At 45.2% G+C, this 21514-nt stretch overlaps 1 protein-coding gene across 1 annotated transcript; it reads left to right on the top strand.

The window, feature by feature from the left end:
• The first annotated feature begins 230 nt into the window (after positions 1-230).
• Positions 231-21510, top strand: BSPRY (B-box and SPRY domain containing). The gene is made up of 6 exons (XM_003407513.4): positions 231-443; positions 4594-4692; positions 12370-12600; positions 14130-14155; positions 17372-17496; positions 19651-21510. The coding sequence occupies exons 1-6, from the start codon at positions 231-233 to the stop codon at positions 20175-20177; spliced, it is 1221 nt and encodes a 406-aa protein (XP_003407561.2). The 3' UTR covers positions 20178-21510.
• Positions 21511-21514: the final 4 nt, after the last annotated feature.

Here is a 21514-nt window from a genome sequence, read left to right as displayed (position 1 = left end):
AGCAAAGTATCAAAAACACCGCCTGAGGTCTAACAGCTGAGATCGGCGGATTCCGGCGGATGTAGGGTTGGCACTGCCGGGTCCTCGCCCACCAAGGCAACAGAGCTAGGCGGGAGCAAGTGCAGCGCCGCGGCGCGCGGGCGCGCTGGGCGGGAATAGGGGAGGAGCCAGGAGGCCCCGCCCAGCAGCCACCTGCGACAGGTGGAGCGCGCTGCGACCGGCACTCGGCCATGTCCTCGGAGGGCGCGGGGCCGGGGCTGGGGTCCGGGCCTGGGTCTCAGCCGGGGCCCCAGTCGAGTCCACTCTGCCCCGAACACGGCCAGCCTCTGAGGTGGTTCTGCCGCTCCGAGCGGCGGCTCGTGTGCGCCGCCTGCGCGGAGCTGGGCGGCCGCTGCTGGGGGCACCGCATCCGCCGGGCGGAGGAGCGCGCCGAGGACATGCGGGTGAGCTCGCCTGGGCACCGGAAGGCGGGGGGCGCCAAAGGAAGGGAGCCCTGGGGGGACGCGCCAGGGCGGTGCGCCGGGCCGGATCGGCCGAAGGGGGAGCCTGGGGTCCGGTGGACCCGACTGCAGGTCGAGAAGCCCAGGCACCTCCGTGACATTGGCTGTAGAACAAGGCGGTTAAGGGTGTGGCTTAAGTTCGAATCCCATCCCTGAGTTCGGATCTGAGCCTCGGTTTCTTCATCTGTACTTTGGGGGCAATAATAACTCACATTTATTAGAGTTGTTGTGAGATACAATAAGATTATGGGTAAAATGCTGTTTAGTCATCGTGCCTGTCACATGGCAAGCTCAACTAAAAGTTATTTTGGTAAATTCATGCGCCCCTCCTACTCCACTGGACTGTTGTGGGAAAGGAGAGCTGCGGCTGGCCTTGGGCAATAGAGGGCTCCCTTGCTCCAGCTCCCCGGGGCCAGGTATGCCCCAACTCCAGCCTCTGCAGAAGCTGACTTCTCATAAAACCGGGGCAACTCCTCACCCCTTAGTCCCTCGGCTCAAAGCCCCTCCCTCCACTCTTCTGGCTTCCTGGTGAGGTGATTTCTTTTCCCCTACCGGACTGGCCTTGAGTACAAGCTGGTTTCACCCGGATAAACCGAGAGGGCAGGGAGGATATCAGGAGGTTCCTGCCTGAGCCCTTCACCTAGGGTTTCTCCCCACCTCCACTTCCAGTTTGCCTCCAGGCTGATGACCTCCCAATCACCACCCCTCTTTTGAGCTGCTGAGGTTGGGAGTCGAATTCACCCTGGAGCTTCCTCCATTCACCCTAAACTGTGGTCCCCGGGGGATTTCTTTGTAATTTGATGAAACGGCTTGATTCTCCTAACACCACCCTGAGTCCAGCCCTGTTGTGAGGCCTGAGGGGCTTTACCCAATCGGACTGCCTGTAACAAACGCCTTACAGGGTGCTGAGGCTAGGAAGCTCCCTGTTGATCCTGTCACCACCTCTATCAACAATTGTGCTGATAATAAACTTATACAGTGTGTTGTAATAAACTTGTGTAATGGATAAAAACTTTGCAAATTCCAAACGACTTAAATATCAGTCCTCTCATTCTATCCAGACCAAGCCTTTGAAGTGGAGGCCCTACCCACATTTTACAGATGAGGAAACTGAGGCCTGGCATAGTGCAGTTACTTCACTTCCCCCAAGGTTCCTAAAGTTTAAGGGCTGGACCTGGGGGGTCATTGACTAAGCAAGAGGAAGTAGATGAAGGCAGGAGGTGATACTAATTCAAGTAAGAATTTCCGGAAAACCGTTCAAAAAAAAAAAGTTCCCACCAGAGTTGGATCTGAGTGGCTGAAGGGATGAAGGCTGGGGCAGGGTGGTTGTTTAGGAATATACTCTGCCCTGGGGTGCCTCCACTGTGCCCTCCTGAGACCCTGAGCAGACTTACCTGTCTTAGGCCTGGAGGGAGATGTGTCTTGCCCTCTTCCCTTCCAATTTTGAGGAAGTAAGTATTTTGGAACTCCTTTCCCTATCCTTTTAGCCAGCAAAGAAATTTCGCCCCAGAGCCAAATTATGACTGAACTGGACAAAAACAGCACCAGTTCAACCCTTCTCTCTCTAATCTGGATTCCGACCACATAGCTTTTCAAAATCACTCAGTTCCCTCAGTCTCATGATGAGTTTCATTGCAGCTTCCTCTGAGTTAATTAAATTTTATACCTTTTTATTTAGATTTGTGTGAAATGTAAGCCTAATTTCTTACTTTTGGGGAAAAGGGCTTTCGAGGCTTTCCTGGAAGAGGTACCTGAGTTGCCTTTGGCAGGTGGAACTGGGGCAAAGCTCCTAGGGGAGGAGTCTGGGTGGGAAATAGGGGAGGGGCTTCTTGGAAGGGCTCCAGTTTTAACCTGGAGAAATGGAGTGGAAGAGCAGAGGCTTGGCCATGTCTCCTTGGGCAAATCACTTCTCTGTGGGCCTCAGCTTCCCCGTTTCTAAAACTCTTTCCTTGCTTCCAGGGGTGATGCTCAGAGCTTTGGGAACTGAATGGTTGAATCTTTTGCGGCCAAGGCAGTGGAGGTTCATTCAACAAACGTTTATTCAGGGCCTTCTATGTGAGAAGCTCTTCTAGATAATGGGAGACAGCAGAGAACAGGCCTAAGTTATGGTGCTTATGTTCCAGCAGTGGTGGGGATAGATAGCACAAAACAAGAAAGTAAACAAATACGTAATATGCAGTCAGAGTCTGGGTACAAGAGAAAAAATAAAGCAAAGTAAGGGAACAGGGAGTGGTCAGGGAAGGTCTCTTGGAAGAGTTAACATTTAAGCGGAGACCTGAGTGAAGTGGGGAGGGAGTGTGAGTCATGCAAAAATATGGGGGAAGACTGTTAGAGGCAGAAGGAGCGGCAAGTGCAAAGGAGTTTGGTGTTTTTAAGGAACAGAAGGTCTGTGTGGGGAATCGTAGCAGGTGACACTGGAGAGATAAGCCCAGTCACATCAGGTAGGGCCTTGTTGACTAAACTAAGAAACTTGATCTTACCATGCACGCGTGTGTGCGCACGCTTGTGGGTACGTGTGTGTGTGTTGGAAAACAAGTTTTGAGCAACCAAAACCAAACTCATTACTCTCATAGCAACCCTATAGGACCGCGTAGAACTTCCAAGGCTGTAAATCTTTATGGAAGCAGACTGCCACATCTTTCCCCTGTGGAGCAGCTGGTGGACTCCAACTGCTGACCTGTAGGTCAGCAGACAAGCGCTTAACCACTGCACTACCAGAACTCCTGTTTTGAGCGAGGGTGTGACTTTATCTGATTTCCTTGCAAAAGATGGCTCTGCCTGACTGTGGAGGTCAGAAATGGAAGCCCACTTAGGAGATTCTTACAGTGGTTCCTGTGGAGATGATGGAAATCTGAGTTGAATAAAAGGAGTTGAGGTGATGAGACATAGCCAAAGGAGAGAGATACTTTGGAAACAGGGCTAATAGGACTCTTTGACTGATTAGATGTGGGGTTGGAGGGAAATTCCTGGATTTTTGGCCTAGGTATGAGGTCAGTGATTGATGGTGCTGTTTAATGAATAGTGATAACTTGGGGAAAAACAGTTTTTGAGAAGCCATGCTCAGGTGCAGGTGTGGAGAGTCAGGGAGTTGGCTAGGAAGGAGGGAGAGAGGCCAAACGGGTTGACAGTGTATGCACGAAAGTGATTATAATGATGGGCCAAGGAATTTCAAAATAAAGAGGAAGGCAAGGTCACAAAGGGGCATGGTGAAAAGTGGCCAGTGAAACGGCACAGCCTCAACTGAGCTGAAGAATTCTGTCCTTCTAGATCCATAAGTCTAGAGTGAGGACTCTAGACTTATGGATCTAGAAGGACAGAATATGGTAGACAGGGTATAGGACCCTCGAAATGAAGATTTTGGAGGTGGAGGTGGATGTGGTATAGTTATCAAGGGAGCTCTGGTGGCACAGTGGTTAAGACCTTGGCTGCTAACCAAAAGGTCAGCGGTAGGAATCCACTAGCTGCTCCTTGGAAACCCTATGGGGCAGTTCTGCTCTGTCCTATAGGGTTGCTATGAGTTGGAATTGACTCGACGGCAACGGGTTTGGTTTTTGGGTATAGTTATTAAAGGAGCCCTGCTGGTACCGTGGTTAAACGCTTCGCTGCTGCTAACCAAAAGGTTGGTGGTTCAAACCCACCAACCACTCCACAGGAGAAAGATGTGGCAGTCTGCTCCCTTAAAGATTACAGACTTGGAAACTCTATGAGGCAGTTCTACTCTGTCCTATAGGATTGCTATAAGTTGGAATCTACTTGATGGCAATGGATTTGGCTTTGGGGTTTTTTTGTAGTTATCGAGGAGCCCTGGTGGCACAGTGGCTAAGAACTTGGCTGCTAACCAAAAGGTCAGAAGTTCGAATCCACCAGCTGCACCTTGGAAACCCTATGAGGCAGTTCTGCTCTGTCTTACAGGGTTGCTATGAGTTGGAATTGACTCGAAGGTAATGGGTTTTCTTTTGGTTTTGGTATAATTATCAATAATGATGAGGTCTAGGAGTGGGTGCCTGAGGTGGGGTAGAAGGAAAAAAATTAATGGAATAGAATGATGATGGATTATATACATGGATCAACATGGGTGTGGTTTGTGTTGCAGAACAAGATCGTGGACCAGTGTGAAAGGCTGCAGTTACAGAGTGCCTGCATCACCAAGTATGTGGCTGAGGTCCTGACAGAAAAGAACCAGAGAGCAGTGGTAATTCTTCCCTTTGCCCCTCTGTTCTTGGCCCCCTCCCAGGAGAAGACCCCAGCCTTAGTGGCTTGTACCAGTCTAGGATTCCTTCCCATTTACACAGACTCATTGTGCTACTAGTGGAGCCGGATGTCCAGGAGGGATGGTTTACCATCTCCCTGAGCCTTGTTTTCACCATCTGAGCAGAGTGAGCTTTTTCCAGTCACACACTGGGTATAAAGACTGCTAGAAGGCTATTTTCTTGGGTATCTTGGGATAGAGGATCAGGAAGGGTAGCATTCCTCTACTACCTAATTATTTTGTGCACAGCCCCAGAATTATAAAATAACCTAGAGACTTTTATATTATTTCCTATGACAATTTTGTGCAGTAGGTAGCTATGACATTCCTGTTTACAGATGAGGAAATGGGTCTCATAGAGGTTAATTGACCTGTCCAAGGTCCTACAGCTTCCCTGGTAGAGTTAGTTTTATGACGTGGGTCTTCCACCTCCCAGGCCAGTGCAACTTCTGATACATCCCACTGCTGATCCTTTCTTCAGTTGTCTCATTGCCACTGCTGTGTCTTCACTCTCAGCCATGCAATATGCAAATACCCTTCAAGGGCAGGGGCCCTGAATTTCTATACATTCCCTTCCTACTTCTTATGGGACATGGGGCAGGCTTGGGACTGTCATAGTCAAGGCTCTTGATCACATGGAACAGAACCCAGTTGAACTAGCATAAGCAATACAGGAAATTTACTGGGAGGATACAGGGGTCATTCAGAACCTAAAGAAGTCTAAAACAAGGAACCAGAAAACTGCTAGGAGTCCAGGCAACTGTTCTGTATGCATTTCTGTTTCTCTTTGCGTGATGACCTCTCATTCTCACACTCTCTTTCTCTCTCTCTCTCATTTCCATCCTTTACATTTTCTTGACTCACTGCACTAGCTAGGACCTCAGTAGAATGTTGAATAGCAGTTAGTGTAGCAGATCCCTAACTTTAAGAGGGGGAGTACTTCCAACATTTCACCATTCATTTATTCAGCAAATCCTCATTGAGCACCTCCACATGGCAGGCACTATTGTTTGTGCTGGAGATTCCACAGTCAGCAAAACATATGAAAACTCCTGTTTTCATGAAGTTTACATTCCAGTCAGGGGAAAGGGACAATAGCACATAAAATATGTGTTATGTCAGAAGAATGAACACATCTGTTTTGGAAGAGGTACAGCCAGAATGCTCCTTAGAAACGAGGATGGCGAGACTTCGTCTCGTGTACTTTGGACATGTCATCAGGAGGGACCAGTCCCTGGAGAAGGACATCATGCTTGGTAAAGTAGACAAAACAAATCATACCTGTTGCTGTAAAGTTGAATCTGACTCACAGTGACCCTATAGGACAGAGTTGAACTCCTCCATAGAGTTTCCAAAGAGTGCTTGGTGGATTCGAACTGCCAACCTTTTGGTTAGTAGCCGTAGTTCCTAAACACTAAGCCACCAGGGTTTCCTGGTAAAGTAGAGGGCGAGTGAAAAAGAAGACCCTCAATGAGATGGACTGACACAGTGGCTGCAACAATGGACTCAAACATAGCCCTGGTGGCAGAGTGGTTAAATGTTAGGCTTCTAGCCTAAAGGTTGGCAGTTTGAACCCACCAGTGGCTCCAAGGAAGAAAAAAACTTGGCGATCTGTTTCCTAAAGATTACAGCCTAGGAAATGCTGTGGTTCGGTTCTACTCTGTCACATAGAGTTGCTATGAGTTGGAATCGACTCAGTGGCACACAAGAACAACCACAATCTTAGTTTAGGATTTTTTAGGATTTTTGCATCTATACTCAGAGGTGAGGTTAGCCTATGAATTTTGTCTTTTGCATAGTCCTTGTCAGATTTTGGTATCAAGGTTATATAAGCCTCATTAAATGAGTTGGGAAACAGAACTCTCTCTATTTTTACTGAAACAGTTTGTATTGGATTGAAAGTGTCTGTGCCATGGATGTTTGGTGACACTCCCTGCAAAACTATCTGGGCTTGGTGTTTTCGTTGGTAGATTTGTAACCAGTAATTCATTTCCCACCATGCTTATAGGATTATTCCTGTTCCTTCTTTTCTCTTGAATTGGTTTTGGTCAGTTTTTCTTGGGAAAATTATCTATTTCATCTGTTTTTAAATTTAATGCCATGAAGTTGTTCTTAGTTTTATGATTTTAAAATCTTTGTTGTATGTGGATGTCCACCTTTCACTCCTGTCTTTGCTTAGTAAAGTTGTCACAGGTTTGACTATTAGTTTTTTCAAAGTAACACCAACTTTTAGGTTTTTTTTTTGCTTCTCTATTTTATATCTTTGTTTTTTACTTCATTACTGTTTCCTCTTTATCATTTTTTTTTCCTGCTGATTTCTTTGGATATACTGATTTTTTTTTTTTTAATTGTGCTTTAGGTGAAACTTTACAGCTCAAGTCAGTTTCTTATACAAAAATTTATATACATATTGTTATGTGACAGTAGTTGCAATTCCCACAATGTGACAGCACACTCCCCGTTTCCACCCCGGCTTTCTTGTGTCCATTCAACCAGTTCCTGTCCCTTCCTCTCTTCTCATTCTGCCTCCAGACAGGAACCACCCATTTGGTCTCTTGTATCTGCTTGAACCTCCCACGTGTCTGTGGTGTTTGTCGTACTGTGGGGGCTTGTGTGTTACTGTGATGCTGGAAGCTATGCCACTGGTATTCAGATACCAGCAGGGTCACCCATGGAGGACAGGTTTCAGCTGAGCTTCCAGACTAAGACAGACTAGGAAGAAGGTCTACTTCTGAAAAGCATTAGCCAGTGAAAACCTTATGAATAGTAGCAGAACACTGTCTGATATAGTGCTGGAAGATGAGCCCCCCGGGATGGAAGGCACTCAAAAGATGACTGGGGAAGAGCTGCCTCCTCAAAGTAGAGTCGACCTTAATGACGTGCATGGAGTAAAGCTTTTGGGACCTTCATTTGCTGATGTAGCATGACTCAAAATGAGAAGAAACAGCTGCAAACATCCATTAATAATCGGAACCTGGAATGTACGAAGTATGAATCTAGGAAAATTGGAAATCATCAAAAATGAAATGGAATGCATAAACATCGATATCCTAGGCATTAGTGAGCTGAAATGGACTGGTATTGGCCATTCTGAATCAGACAATCATATAGTCTACTATGCTGGGAATGACAACTCGAAGAGGAATGGTGTTGCATTCATCGTCAAAAAGAACATTTCAAGATCTATCCTGAAGTACGGCGCTGTCAGTGATAGGATAATATCCATACGCCTACAAGGAAGACCAGTTAATATGACTGTTATTCAAATTTACGCACCAACCACTAGGGCCAAAGATGAAGAAATAGAAGATTTTTATCAGCTGCTGCAGTCTGAACTTGATCGAACGTGCAATCAAGATACATTGATAATTAGTGGCAATTGGAATGCAAAAGTTGGAAACAAAGAAGAAGGATCAGTAGTTGGAAAATATGGCCTTGGTGATAGAAACAATGCTGGTGATTGAATGATAGAATTTTTTAAGACCAACAACTTCATTGCAAATACCTTCTTTCACCAACATAAACAGCGACTGCACACATGGACCTCACCAGATGGAACACGCAGAAATCAAATTGACTACATCTGTGGAAAGAGACGATGGAAAAGCTCAATATCATCAGTCAGAACAAGGCCAGGGGCTGACTGTGGAACAGACCGTCAACTGCTCATATGCAAGTTCAAGCTGAAACTGAAGAAAATCAGACCAAGTCCACAAGAGCCAAAATATGACCTTGAGCATATCCCACCTGAATTTAGAGACCATCTCAAGAATAGATTTGATGCATTGAACACTAGTGACCGCAGACCAGACGAGTTGTGGAATGACATCAAGGACATCATCCATGAAGAAAGCAAGAGGTCACTGAAAAGACAGGAAAGAAAGAAAAGACCAAGGTGGATGTCAGAGGAGACTCTGAAACTTGCTCTTGAGTGTCAAGCAGCTACAGCAAAAGGAAGAATTGATGAAGTCAAAGAACTGAACAGAAGATTTCAAAGGGCCTCTCGAGAAGACAAAGTAAAGTATTATAATGACATGTGCAAAGAGCTGGAGATGGAAAACCAAAAGGGAAGAACACACTCAGCGTTTCTCAAGCTGAAAGAACTGAAGAAAAAATTCAAGCCTCGAGTTGCAGTAGTGAAGGATTCCATGGGGGAAAATATTGAATGATGCAGGAAGCATCAAAAGAAGATGCAAGGAATACACAGAGTCATCATACCAAAAAGAATTAGTCATTTAAAGGAAGCACTTCACAGCTTCTTTTTGTCATATTTGAATTGCCAGCATCACTGCCCTTGTGCTTTGGGGCCATTACTAGGTAATATAAGGGTTAGTTGAACAGAAGCACTGGGATACTGTGACAGTGTATCTGATAACTGTATACAGCGTGGCTACCCTGGACAAAGGGGTGATTCACAGTCAGGACGGAGCGGGATGGGGTGAGATTTCTTTACACTACTCAGAACGGTGAGTAGTGTATGAAGTGTTTATTTCTGGAATTTTCCGTTTAATATTTTTGGACTGTGGTTGACTGAGGATAACTGAAACTGTGGAAAGTGAAACCATACCATAGATAAGGGGGTACTAAACCAAAAGCCAAACCCACTGCCGTCAAGTCGATTCCAACTCATAGTGACCCTATAGGACAGTGTAGAACTGTCCCATTGGGTTTCCAAGGCTGTAATCTTTATGTAAACAGAGTGCTACATCTTTCTCCTGTGGCGTGGCTGGTGAGTTGGAACTGCCAACCTTTTGGTTAGCAGCTGAGCGCTTTAACCACTAGCATCCTAAATAAGTCTATTAATTAATTTATTAACTGGTTCAGATCTTTTCTATCCTTACGAATTTTTATCTGCTAGATTTATTGATTACTGGCAAGGCCATTTAAATTTTCATATGATAACTATGAATAGATTTGTCTTATTTTTCCCCAGAATTCTGTCAATTATTATTTTTATATTTTGACAGTATGTTATTAATGTATACAATTTACATTTGTTATATATTCTTAGTAAATCATTATTTTTATAATTTTATAATGACCCTTTATACATTGAATCTATGGATTGCTTTGTGTAATATTGACATCTTAATGATATTAAGTCTTCCAGTTAATGAACACAGAATGTCTTTCTATTTATTTAGGTACCCTTTAATTTTTTTGGCATAGTGGTTAAGAGTTTGGCTGTTAACCAAAAGGTCGGCAGTTTGAATCTGCCAGGTGCTCCTTGGAAACCTTATGGGGCAGTTTTACTCTGTCCTATAGGGTCGCTATGAGTCGGAATCAACTCGATGGCAATGGGTTTGGGGTTTTTTGGTAATTTCTTTTAACAGTGTATTATAGTTTTCAGTGTCCAAGCCTTTTACCTCCCTGGTTAAATTTATTCCTAGGTTTTTTTTTTTTTTATTATTCTTTTAGATGCTATTGTAAATGGAATTCTTTTCTCAATTTCCTTTTCAGATTGTTCATTCCTTGTATATTTTTTCTTTTATTTCCAACTTTTTCTATGTTCTTATGTTTTGCTGTTGTTATTAGGTGCCATCGAGTTGATTTTTTTACTCATAGCAACGCCACGTGACACAGTAGAACTGCCCCATAGGGTTGTCTAGGTTGTAATCTTTATGGGAGCAGATCGGCAGGTATTTCTCCTGCATAGCTGCTGGGTAGGTTCGAACTGCCTACCTTTTGCTTAGCAGCTGAGCACTTAACCATTGCGCCACCAGGGCTTCTTTCTTAGGTTTTTGGTATGTCTTATAACTGGGTTTTGTTTTTTCCTTCCCCCTCCCTTTTTTTAATCTGATCTGGCAATACCTGCCTTTTAACTAGACAGTTTAATCTATTTATCAATATTGTGATTGCTGATATACGTGGATGTATAGCTGTTTTTTTTATTTTGTGATTTCTATTTAGTTTACACTCCTGGATTCACTTGCCACTCACTTAGCCACTCTTTCCTTTCTACCAGGCAAATTGTGTGGTCTCGGTTTTTTCTGTAAAACAAGGATGATTGTCCCATTTTCTTTAGGGGCAGGGCACAGGTAACACTGCTGGCTTTGAAGGTGGCAGTTCTACTCTCTGGCGTGACGGTGGCAGTTAACTCTCATTTGTCTGGCAAAAGTGCAGATGCTTCATGCGGCAGATGCCTTTGCAGAATATTGGTTACCAGCTGGCACCTGGTGTAGGTAAAGAGCACTGGACTGAGAGTCAAGAGAACTGGGTTCTCACTTTGGCTAGTGGTGTCTGGGGTCTTAAAAGCTAGTAAGCAGTCATCTAAGATGCATCAATTGGTCTCAACCCACCTGGAGCAAAGGAGAATGAAGAACACCAAAGCCACGAGGAAAATATGAGCCCAAGAGAAAGAAGGGGCCACATAAACCAGAGATTCCATCAGCCTGAGACCGGAAGAATTAGATGGTGCCCGGCTACCACTGATGACTGCCCTGACAGGGAACGCAACAGAGAATCCCTGATGGAGCAGGAGAAAAATGGGATGCAGACCTCAAATTCTCGTAAAAATACCAGACTTAATGGTCTGACTGAGACTGGAGGGACCCCGAGATCATGCTCCCCAGACTCTATGTTAGCTCAAAACTAAAACCATTCTTGAAGCCAACTCTTCAGACAAAGATTAGACCAAACTATAAGACATAAAATGATACCGGTGAGGAGCGTGCTTCTTAGCTGAAGTAGACACATGAGACTATGTGGGCAGTTCCTGTCTGGAGGTGAGATGAGAAGGCAGAGGGTGACAGGAGCTGGTTGAATGGACATGGGAAATACAGGATAGAGAAAAGGAGTGTGCTGTCACATTATATGGAGAGCAACTAGGGTCACATAACAATGTGTGTGTAAGTTTTTGTATGAGAAATGGACTTGAGTTGTAAACTTTCACTTCAAGCACAATTAAAAAAAGAGAGAACTGGGTTCTGTTTCCAGCCTTGACAGTGGCTTACCATGTGAACACTACCAAGAGATTTTAGACTAAGTCATGGAAAATTTTCCCATACAGTTATTACAATAAATATTTGAGTACTAACTGTGTGGTAGGCACTGTGCTAGGGGCTAGAAGAAAGTACTCATTAACTTCATTGATTGAAAATTAATTTCAGGCCTCCTGTGTGGCAGATAAGAATTCTACCACAGAACCAACTGGAATGGATAATTTTAGGAAGTAATGAGTTTTCGTCCTCAGACATGGTCAAAATATCAACTGGACCACCATGTGGTACAGACACTGTTGATGTGGATGACTTTTTTAGGCTCTTCTGCCTACAATTGTGTGGTTCTGTGACCTTGGTCTCAGCCTCAGTATTCCCAATTGTGAAATAATCAGGCAATTCTAAATGATCTCTAAACCCTGTCTAGCTCTTTCGTTCTGTGATCCTGGCTCCATGAGTTATGGCCTGCAAGTCTGGATCTTAAATTTCTTTACCCTTAATCATATTTGTGAAGTCCTAGGGCTGGGTTGCAGAGAAAATGGCTTAAGCGCTGTCACTTCCCTTAGCATGCCCATGGCAGACCTTGCTAATCAATCTCATACTCCTTCCAGCTGAGCCCAAACCCGCCTAATCCTGACCGGGGCTTTGCCAGGAACTGACTCCTTGTCTCATCCCTTGACAGAGCATGGCCAGTGCAGCACGAGAACTGGTCATTCAGCGGCTGAGTCTGATACGGAGTCTGTGTGAGAGCGAGGAGCAGAGGTTGCTGGAACAGGTGCATGGTGAAGAGGAGCGGGCCCACCAGAGTATCCTGACACAGCGGGTGCACTGGGCCGAGGTGCTACAGAAGCTTGACACCATCCGCACTAGCCTGGTGGACATGTTAACTCACCTGGATGACCTCCAGCTGATTGTAAGTCTTGCATGGGTAGGGGGGACAACCAGTTTGCCAGACTTTCCAAAAGTTTGAAAACATTGGGCATGTTTACTGGAATGAGGATTTGGAGCAGGGGAGAGACAGGAGAATGAACTTATATGGATCATTTTTGTACCTGATAACAATATTCTTTTAATAGTGAGCAAATATTTATTTAGTGCCTACTATGTGCTAAAGGAGCCCTGGTGGTGCAGTGGCTAAAGCAATCGACTGCTTATCACCAGCAGCTTCACGGGAGAAAGATGTGGCAATCTGCTTCTGTAGAGATTTACAGCCTTGGAAACCCTGTGGGGTCACAATGAGTCAGAATACACTCAACGGCAATGGGTTTGGTTTTGGGTGGACTATGTTTAGGCACTGTGCTATGAAGTGGAGTTGCAGGATACAGCTGTCAGTCATTCACAGCCTTAGAAGGAGACAGATAACATAAACTACAATTAGGATATGGAGAGATACGTGCTAAAGGAAATCACTGGGAGCTAGGAAGTCCCAACAAACCAGGTGGCGGTCAGGAAAGGCTTCTTGGAGGAAATGTGTTAGAAGCTGATGCCTGAAAGACAAAAAGATTAGCTAGGTTAAAGGAAGTGGCGAGAGTTCAGAAGTACACAGAGAGAACACTGTACTTGGGGAAGCTGAAAAGAGGTTGAATATGAGAATGTAGAGCTCATCCTTAATCCTACCACTCAGAGGTCACTATGTTACTTTGGTACATATCCTTTGAAATTATTTTATATAAATATACAAATGCCTGCAGTTTTGAGGCATCAGTGTGATGCCTGAATAAAACTGCCAGCCAGAGGAATGAGAATGTAGAACAACTGATGTGTCCCATCACAGTTTCAATTAGGACAGTTTCCGTAACTGTCCGAGATTTTGCATTCATTTACTCATACTGCTTCCATGTACAGAGCACATTTTGTCCCAAACACTGGGAGAGTCACAATAGAAGGTTCAGAAATTGTCCCAGCTATCTGGGAGCTGATAGTTTTCATGGGGGATGCTGTTGGTTAAATAGATGATTATCCTGAAGTGTAGGTAAGGGGAACCCAGGATGCCATGGGGCACAGGGGATAGAGGGATTTATTCTGAGTATGTGTTATTGGAAAAGAGCCCTGGTGGTACAGTGGTTAAGCGCTCAGCTGCTAACTGAAAGGTCTTCAGCCACTAGCTGCTCCGTGGGAGAAAGATGTGGCAGTCTGCTTCCATAAAGATTACGGTCTTGAAAACCCTATGGGGCAGTTCTACTCTGTCCTATAGGGTCGCTATGAGTCGGAATCGACTCAACAGCAATGGGTTTTTGTTTTTTTTTTTAGTGTGTTATTGGGGAGATGTGTAGGGAACAAGGCACAAAGCTTTGTACCAGGCCTTAAAGGAGAAGGATTTTTTTTTTTTATTCTGGAGTCTGTCGACATGGAGCCCTCCACACTAGTTAAATATGCTCAAGTCTTCTCTACCTGCAGGGTTTCTGGTGCCAAGCCTGATTTTGTTTTTTTTCCCTCTCACAGCAGAAGGAGGAGGAAGTTTTTGAGAGGTGAGTAGGGCCCCTGTGACTTGCTTAGGCAGTTTTGGAGACCATGGTGCTTAGGCCTTTACCCAGACTTGCATTTAGGCCCCACTGTTGCTGGGAGGGTGTGCAGCTGAGTGGCTTCCCTGGAGCCAGGCTCATCGGACAGGATGTTCCTGTCCCCAGCTCGGAGAACTGCTTCAGGCCCACGGGGAATGGCAATGAAGTAAATATATATTATTTGGAGGCTTGCCACCCTGTTGGAGCATTTTGCCACCCCCATTTATAGATGAGGATGCTGGGGTTCAAAGAGGGGAAGGGATTTCCCTAAGCCCCAGAGCCAGGGCTTGGACCGATACTTTGTAATGCCTGTCCCATTACTGCTGTGTACCTCACTCCCCCTTTCTCTGTTGAAACGATTCTTAAAACTTAAGTCTGCATTATCACTCAAAATTTGCATTTTAATTATGTATTAATAAAAGAATTTCATTAGATCCTGTCTGGGTCCTGAGAGCCAAGAGACTGAGGAAGTGGCCAAAAGAATGTAATTTGTCAGACGTAATTAACCTTCTCAAACTTCCTGTCTAAGATTTCAGAGCTATACTTGGGGAGCATAGTCCATTCTTCCTGTGTGTTTATTTTTATATTTAACTTTCAATAGCAATACATGTGCAGGAGAGAAAAAATTCCAATACAAACCACTTAAAAATAAAAAATGAATCTTTGTCACCCCTCCCTAACACTGTTCTTTAGAGGTGATCAGTTTTAATAGATGTATGTCTCTTGAACTTTTCCCTAAGTATAGTTGCAGGAGCGTATATAGGTTTTTTGTTTCTCTCCCTCTCTTTTTTTTTAAACCAGATGGGATCATTTTATACCTGTTGTATAGGGTTGCTATGAGTCGGAATCAACTCGATGGCACTGGGTTTGGTTTTTGGTTTGGTTTGGTTCTAAAATTTATCAGAATATCTTGGACACATTACCATGTCAGTCTATTTAGATTGACCTCCCTTTTTGGATAGGCTGCGAAGTACTCCACAGTATGGATGTATCCAGATTTATTTTACTATCCCCTGTAAATGCTTGTATGCCTTATTCCTACTTTTTCACTCTTAGGCTCTTTTAACACTTCTGCCAATCTTCTCTTTCTCCTTCTTTATCATCTTTCTTGTCTTCCTCTAGTATATTCTATCCTCAAAGTCAAGCCAACCTGATTTTAAAAACATTTTTTGATCTTTAATTTTTTATTTTGAAATATTTCAAATTTATAGAAAAGTTGCAAGAATAGTACAATGAACTTTACCTAGAATTGCCAGCTGTTAACATTTTGCCACATTTGATGCTCTCTCTCTTTGCCTTTGATCTTTTTTTTCCCTTGAACTATTTGAGGAGGGTAAGACCTTTTATCCCTAACTACTTCAGCTTGTACCTCCTAAGAACAAAGGCATTCTCTTACAATTATAATTATTTATAATTATAATTATTAAATCAGGAAATTTAACATCAATGTGATGTTCTTATATACAGTCTATACTCAGATGATGCCAATTGTGCCCCCTCAAAAACTTGACCTACTAATTGAGTTCAAGATTTGTTTGCAGTTCTTTATGTCTTTAGACTGAAGGAATATAGTGTCAAAGTATCATGTTCAAAAGTTGTCAAGCACCTTCTTGTTGGAACATACTTTTCCAACTGAGAAATGCCTGTGTTGGCGCTGGTGTTGTTTCCACACCCATAGCTGGTCTTGCTGCAAAGGCTGGGCACTCTGTTCCCAGCCAGGACCCTGCTGTGTCTGAGTTCCATTTCACTCGCACCCCTTTGGGGCCCCGAGTTTTCTGTACCATGGGGCAGCCGGGCCAGCTAGCTCTCTATAGATACTTGTGCCTGCGTTTGGTCTCAGGTTTGCCTGGGATGACGGCTTAACACTGCCAATATCAGCTCTTGTTTCCTTCCCACCTGATAGCTAGTCTCCTCTGGAGCCGGGCCTTAGTGCTTTGAGAAGGGGCAACAGACTCTCTCTTGTCCAAACCACAAAGAGCCTTTGTTTCTGGAGTCTGCTCTCAGCACTTTCAGGGCCCTGTTCACCTCATTCCTCCAGCCAGGACACTCAGTGACAGTCTTGCAAAGAGTGTGCATCTGTTAGGGGACGTGCCCCACACTCTTAGCTCCCCTTCCTTTATGGGCAGCCATGAGATTTGGGAGAGAGGGTGTGTACTCTCACATCTGCCGTCTGATCCCAAAGCCATCTTCAGGATCAGAGTGGTGGGAAAGTTCTCTCTCAGAACCTAGTTCAGAGGTCTGGAAAGCTCCATGGCAAACCCCCACTTTGTCCTATACCCCTTTGAGATTTTATAGCACACAGGTCAAGGGCAAAATTATTTTGCATGGTATCTGGGCTCCAGCCTGGGCTCTGTTTTTGCACGGAGGCATGACTTGAATCCCAGCTCTCGTTTCTAGCTGAGTGCCTTCTCTCAATCTCTCTCTGTTCTGTCAAATGAGGTAATTACTACCGCCCAGATTTTTGTAAAAATTAAGTGAGATCTGGTAGGGAAAAGAATGGGCCCAGAGTCTGGCTACTTGATAAATGGCAATGCTCCCTTCCCAGGACCCTGATGTTCCCAAATTACCTTTCCAACAAAACCCACTGTAAACTAAGGGGTGGTAGTTTTTAGGAGCAAAGTGCTCTGACTAATTTATGGTTGGGGTGATGGCTGCCAGTCCTTTCCTGTATCAACCCTGTAGAGGTATATACATTTTAAGAGAAGAGTGGCTATACCTGCTGACCAAACCAAAGGAAACATTACTGCTGCAGTAGTTTTGGAGGGAAGAGAGATTATTCTCTAGGCATCATGGTCAAGTGGAAGGCCTGCCACACAGGGCTCAAGAGGCCTAGGTCCTTATCTCAGCTATGCCACTCACTTCCTGAGAGACACTGGCAAGTCCCTTCCCCCATGGAGCAGACTGTCTCTAAGCTTTCTTATGCCAAGTTTGCTCCTTTTTCAAAATCCGCCTCAGTCTGCCTTGCTGGAATTAAGACTCCTGTGGGGCACAGGGGGAATGTCCACCTTTCCTTTTTGGCTGAAGCTCCCTTTAAGAACTGTTGCTGTAAGGCCTGGCTAGCAATCTAGGTGGCATACTGGAGGGGGGAGGCTTTTTACTTCTGTCCCCCTTCCTTTACCCTGTATTGATCCAGATTCATTTCTAGAACCTGAATTGGTGTCTCTGTTTCTTTCTGTGCATAAGGACCGAGGAAGCAGAGGGCATTTTGGATCCCCAGGAGTCAGTGAAGTTAAACTTTAACGAGAAGTGCGCTTGGAGTCCACTACTGACCCAACTCTGGGCAACGGCAGTCCTTGGGTCCTTCTCAGGTTAGGAGCTGTCAGAGCCCAGCACCAGTAGGAGCAACTGGGTTTCTGTCTGTCTGTCTCTCTGGGGTTTGTTGCATCAGGGCTGTGCGTTTGGGATGGTAGCTTAAACAATCACTGATGTAGATACAGGCGGTCAGTGGGTCCTAGAGCATCTGGACTAGACCCTTCCTGTTTTCAGACCAGTCTGTTCTGTGGTTGGGTCTGGGATAAATCCCATTCCTATAAAGTCCTCCTGACACATGTGGGGTAGCTAAGTATTATTTCTTAGAAACCTCTAGTGGCTCTTTATTTTTGAACATTTTATTGTTGTTTAGGGGAAAGTTTACAGAACAAATTAGTTTCCTATTGAACAATTCATACACAGTTTATTTCATGACATTGGTTGCAAATCCCTCAGTGTGTCAGCATTCTCCTCCCTTCTTCCCTGGGTTCTCCGTATCCATTCACCCAGTTTTCCTGCCCCTACCTTCCTTCTGCATTTTGCTTTTGGGCAAATGCTGCCCTTTAGGTCTCGTACAGTTGATTGTTCTGAGGTGTACATTCCTCACTGGTGCTGTTGTTCATTTTATAGCCCTATCTGTTGTATGGCTATAATGTGATCTCTGGGAGTGATTTCAGTTCCAAGTTTAAAGGCTGTCTAAGGGCCATAGTCTCAGGGGTTCCACCAGTCTCTAGCAGACCAGTAAGTCTGGTCTTATTATTTTATTGTGCTTTAGGTGAAAATTTACAGCTCAAGTTAATTTCTCCTTCAAAAATTTATATGTTTTGTGACACTGGTTGCAATCCCATAGTGTGACAGCATGCTCACCCTTTCCACTCCGGGTTCCCGGTATCCATTTGTCCAGTTCCTGTCCCTTCCTGCCTTCTCCATCTTGCTTTTGGATAGGAGTTGCCCATTTGGTCTTGTGTATTTGGTTGAACTAAGCAGCTTGTTCCTTATGTGTATTGTTTTTTGTTTTATAGTCCTGCCTAATCTTTGTCTGAAAAGTGGGCTTTGGGAATGGTTTTAGTTCTGGGTTAGCAGAGTGTCTGAGGGCCATAGTTTTTGGGGTACTCTGGTCTTATGAGCTTGAATTTTGTTCTGCATTTCTTTCCCACTCTGTCCATGATCTACTATTGTGGTCCCAGTCAGAGCGGTAGTGATAGCTGTCTAGTGGCTCTTTAAGAAGATAAAATTGATGGCCAGCTAGAGAGTATCTGGACTGGGGATTAAGATTGCCTGGATTCACCTCAGAAGCCCTGGTGGCACAGTGGTTAAAGTACTTGGCTGCTAACCAAAAGGTTGATGGTTTGAACCCGCCAGTGGCTTTGCAGGAGAAAGATGTGGCAGTCTGCTTCCGTAAAGATTTGCAGCCTCGGAAACCCTCTGGGGCAGTTCTACTCTGTCCTAAAACCAAACCAAACCCAAGCCACACTTCCAGTGATGGTCTTTGTACAGTTCACAGAAAGGTGAGGTTAATGATTGAATTTTTTCTCAATTTTAATCCCCTCCCTTCATAAGATCCTTAAAAATTTAGTATGAGCTAGGGCTACTACCCAAAAGGTCGGCAGTGCAAATCCACCAGCCACTCCTTGGAAACCTTTACTCTAGAATCTGTTATCAGTGCCTGATTTACCAGCAGTCCATTTAGTTAGTTGTTAGAAACTGCTTATCTGATGCTTCCTAGCTTCCAGGAGCTCTGCCTCTAGGGCAAGTCTGGCCTCTTCTGGAGGCTGCAGATAGGACCAACTAGAATGCAGTATGATCAGTGCTGGACGCTAGATGTAGGAACAAAATGCTGGCTTTTCATTTTGACTCTGTTACCAAGTCAGTGTGACCTTGGGCAACTCACTTCTCTCTGGGTCTTATTTCTGTCAGAGTTTACAGATGGCCTTGGGCTAATAATAGCTACTATCATCATTGCCACAATTAATTGAGCACCTATTATATGCTGGGCACTTGACATATATTATCTCATTTAATCCTCACGACTACCCTGTGATAAATCCTGTTCTGACCCCGATTTTACAGATGAGGAAACTGAAGCTCAGAGAGAATGAATGGCTTGTCTAAGATCACACAACCAGTGGGTGGCAAGGAAGCCCTTTGCTACCTGGCAGGACCAGGTTAGGGCTGGGGGTGGGCCCTGGGCAACTCAGAATTCTTTCTGGCAGGCACGGAAGATGTACGTATCGATGAAAGGACTGTCAGCCCCTTCTTGAAATTGTCAGATGATCGAAGGACCCTGACCTTCAGTACCAAGAAGTCCAAAGCCTGTGCAGATGGCCCGGAGCGCTTTGACCACTGGCCCAATGCCCTGGCTACCACCTCCTTCCAGTCCGGGCTGCACGCCTGGATAGTGAACGTCCAGAACAGTTGTGCCTATAAGGTGGGCGTGGCCACAGGTCAGCTGTCCCGCAAGGGTTCTGGCAGTGACTCTCGTCTGGGCTACAACACCTTCTCCTGGGTCTTCTCCCGCTATGGCCAAGATTTCTGTTTCTCTCACAATGGGCAGCACGAATCCCTGGGGCTGCTGCGTTGCCCAGCGCGACTGGGTGTGTTGCTGGACTTGCGGGCACAAGAGCTGCTATTCTACGAGCCATCCTCCAGCACGGTGCTCCATATCCATCGTGCCCCCTTCCCTGGGCCCCTGTTCCCAGTCTTTGCTGTGGCTGACCAGACCATTTCCATCATCTGCTGACCTTTAGCCACAGGGAGGGCAGGTCCACCTCCCCCAAACCCTTTCAGTCTACGTTTATACACACTGTCCTTTTCCCAAATGTTGTTGTGTATGTAGCATTTCTAAGGGAAATAGGCCCCTGCCTATCAGGCAGCTTTAGGAGAGGTGGGGCCCATTTCAGATCTGGACACAGCCTTTAAATGCTGGGTATCTCTTGGGAACCTGCTAACTCCCTGGGCCCTAGTCTCCCAGTCCACCATCCATCTGCCCCTCTGAGGGCATCTCCTTCACCACTTTCTCTCCGGCATCCAGTATGATGCCTGGTGCATTGTGAGCATGCAATAAATTATTTGGTGAGTGGGTGGACAGGTGATGATGGGTGGATGTGGCAGACTCTTGGAGAAGCACTGACTTTTCCGGCCCCTGCCCTCAGCTTTGGGTATGTAAATGGGGTTCTCTAGCAGAAAAGCTTATGGCTGAAGTCCCTTCATCCCCTTACTTCAGTGCTTCTCAATCTTTCTCATGACGTGGCACAAAGAAAGTATTTTTCTGGCATACAAGGACAAAGTGGAAGGGATTTAGAGCTCCTGATAAGCTTCTGGCCAGAGGATTCTGGTGGGGTGGGAGTGTGCCCTTCTCCCTCCCCCAGGGCCTGCCTAGCCACTCCAAAGACTGGGGGGATCATATCTCAGGTAACCTGACTGCAACCCATGCATCGGGTACACACCAGTAGTAACAGGATGAAATTTTTCTCCTACTGCAGCTGCTGAGGGCCCCCACCTGATGACCCCCCTCACTTCAGGTGGAGACCTGGGATGTGAAGGCTTCAAGGCAGGGAGTATGAGGGAGTAAGAGAGCCAGCCTTAGGAAACATCTATATTATTAAAGGTTTTAAAAGATTTAAAGATTTCTTCCATGTCTTTTGTTGGTCATGGGGTGTATACTGTATGCTGGCCCCACCTTTCATCCTCCAAGTCTCACCTTTTCCAGGGGAGTCAATGTCTTCCTCTCCCTCATCCACATTTGCAGAAACAAGTGGGTGGCAGCTCAGCATAGCAGAAAGAGCCTGGAGACAAGGTTCTAGGGCCTGCCGGGATCAGTGGGCAACAAGTAAAATAGAGTTCACAATTCGAGGATAGCCACTACTCAGCTTCAGCTGTTTGTGGCCATGAAGGAAGGTGGGTCCAGAATGGTCAAGAGTAGAGATTTTTCAGGAGAAGCTGGAAAATCTAGATTTTAAAATGAAATCTCTTTAAAACCTTGCTCAATAATTTACTTGCAACATTGGGTGGGTCAGATCCAGTCCACAGACTTTCTACTGGCAATTTTTTTTTGGTTGAAATGATCTCTAAAGCCCA

The sequence above is a fragment of the Loxodonta africana genome, chromosome 9 (assembly GCF_030014295.1).
Source record: "Loxodonta africana isolate mLoxAfr1 chromosome 9, mLoxAfr1.hap2, whole genome shotgun sequence".
NCBI classification, from domain to species: domain Eukaryota; kingdom Metazoa; phylum Chordata; class Mammalia; order Proboscidea; family Elephantidae; genus Loxodonta; species Loxodonta africana.
Note: the sequence above shows the minus strand (reverse complement) of the source record. Positions and strands in the feature narration are given on the sequence as shown.

Coding starts and splice junctions, on each gene's coding strand:
- BSPRY (XM_003407513.4), top strand. CDS start 231: ATGTCCTCGGAGGGCGCGGGGCCGGGGCTGGGGTCCGGGCCTGGGTCT. Junction 444..4,593: donor AGCGCGCCGAGGACATGCGG/GTGAGCTCGCCT, acceptor TTTGTGTTGCAG/AACAAGATCGTGGACCAGTG. Junction 12,601..14,129: donor TGGATGACCTCCAGCTGATT/GTAAGTCTTGCA, acceptor TCCCTCTCACAG/CAGAAGGAGGAGGAAGTTTT.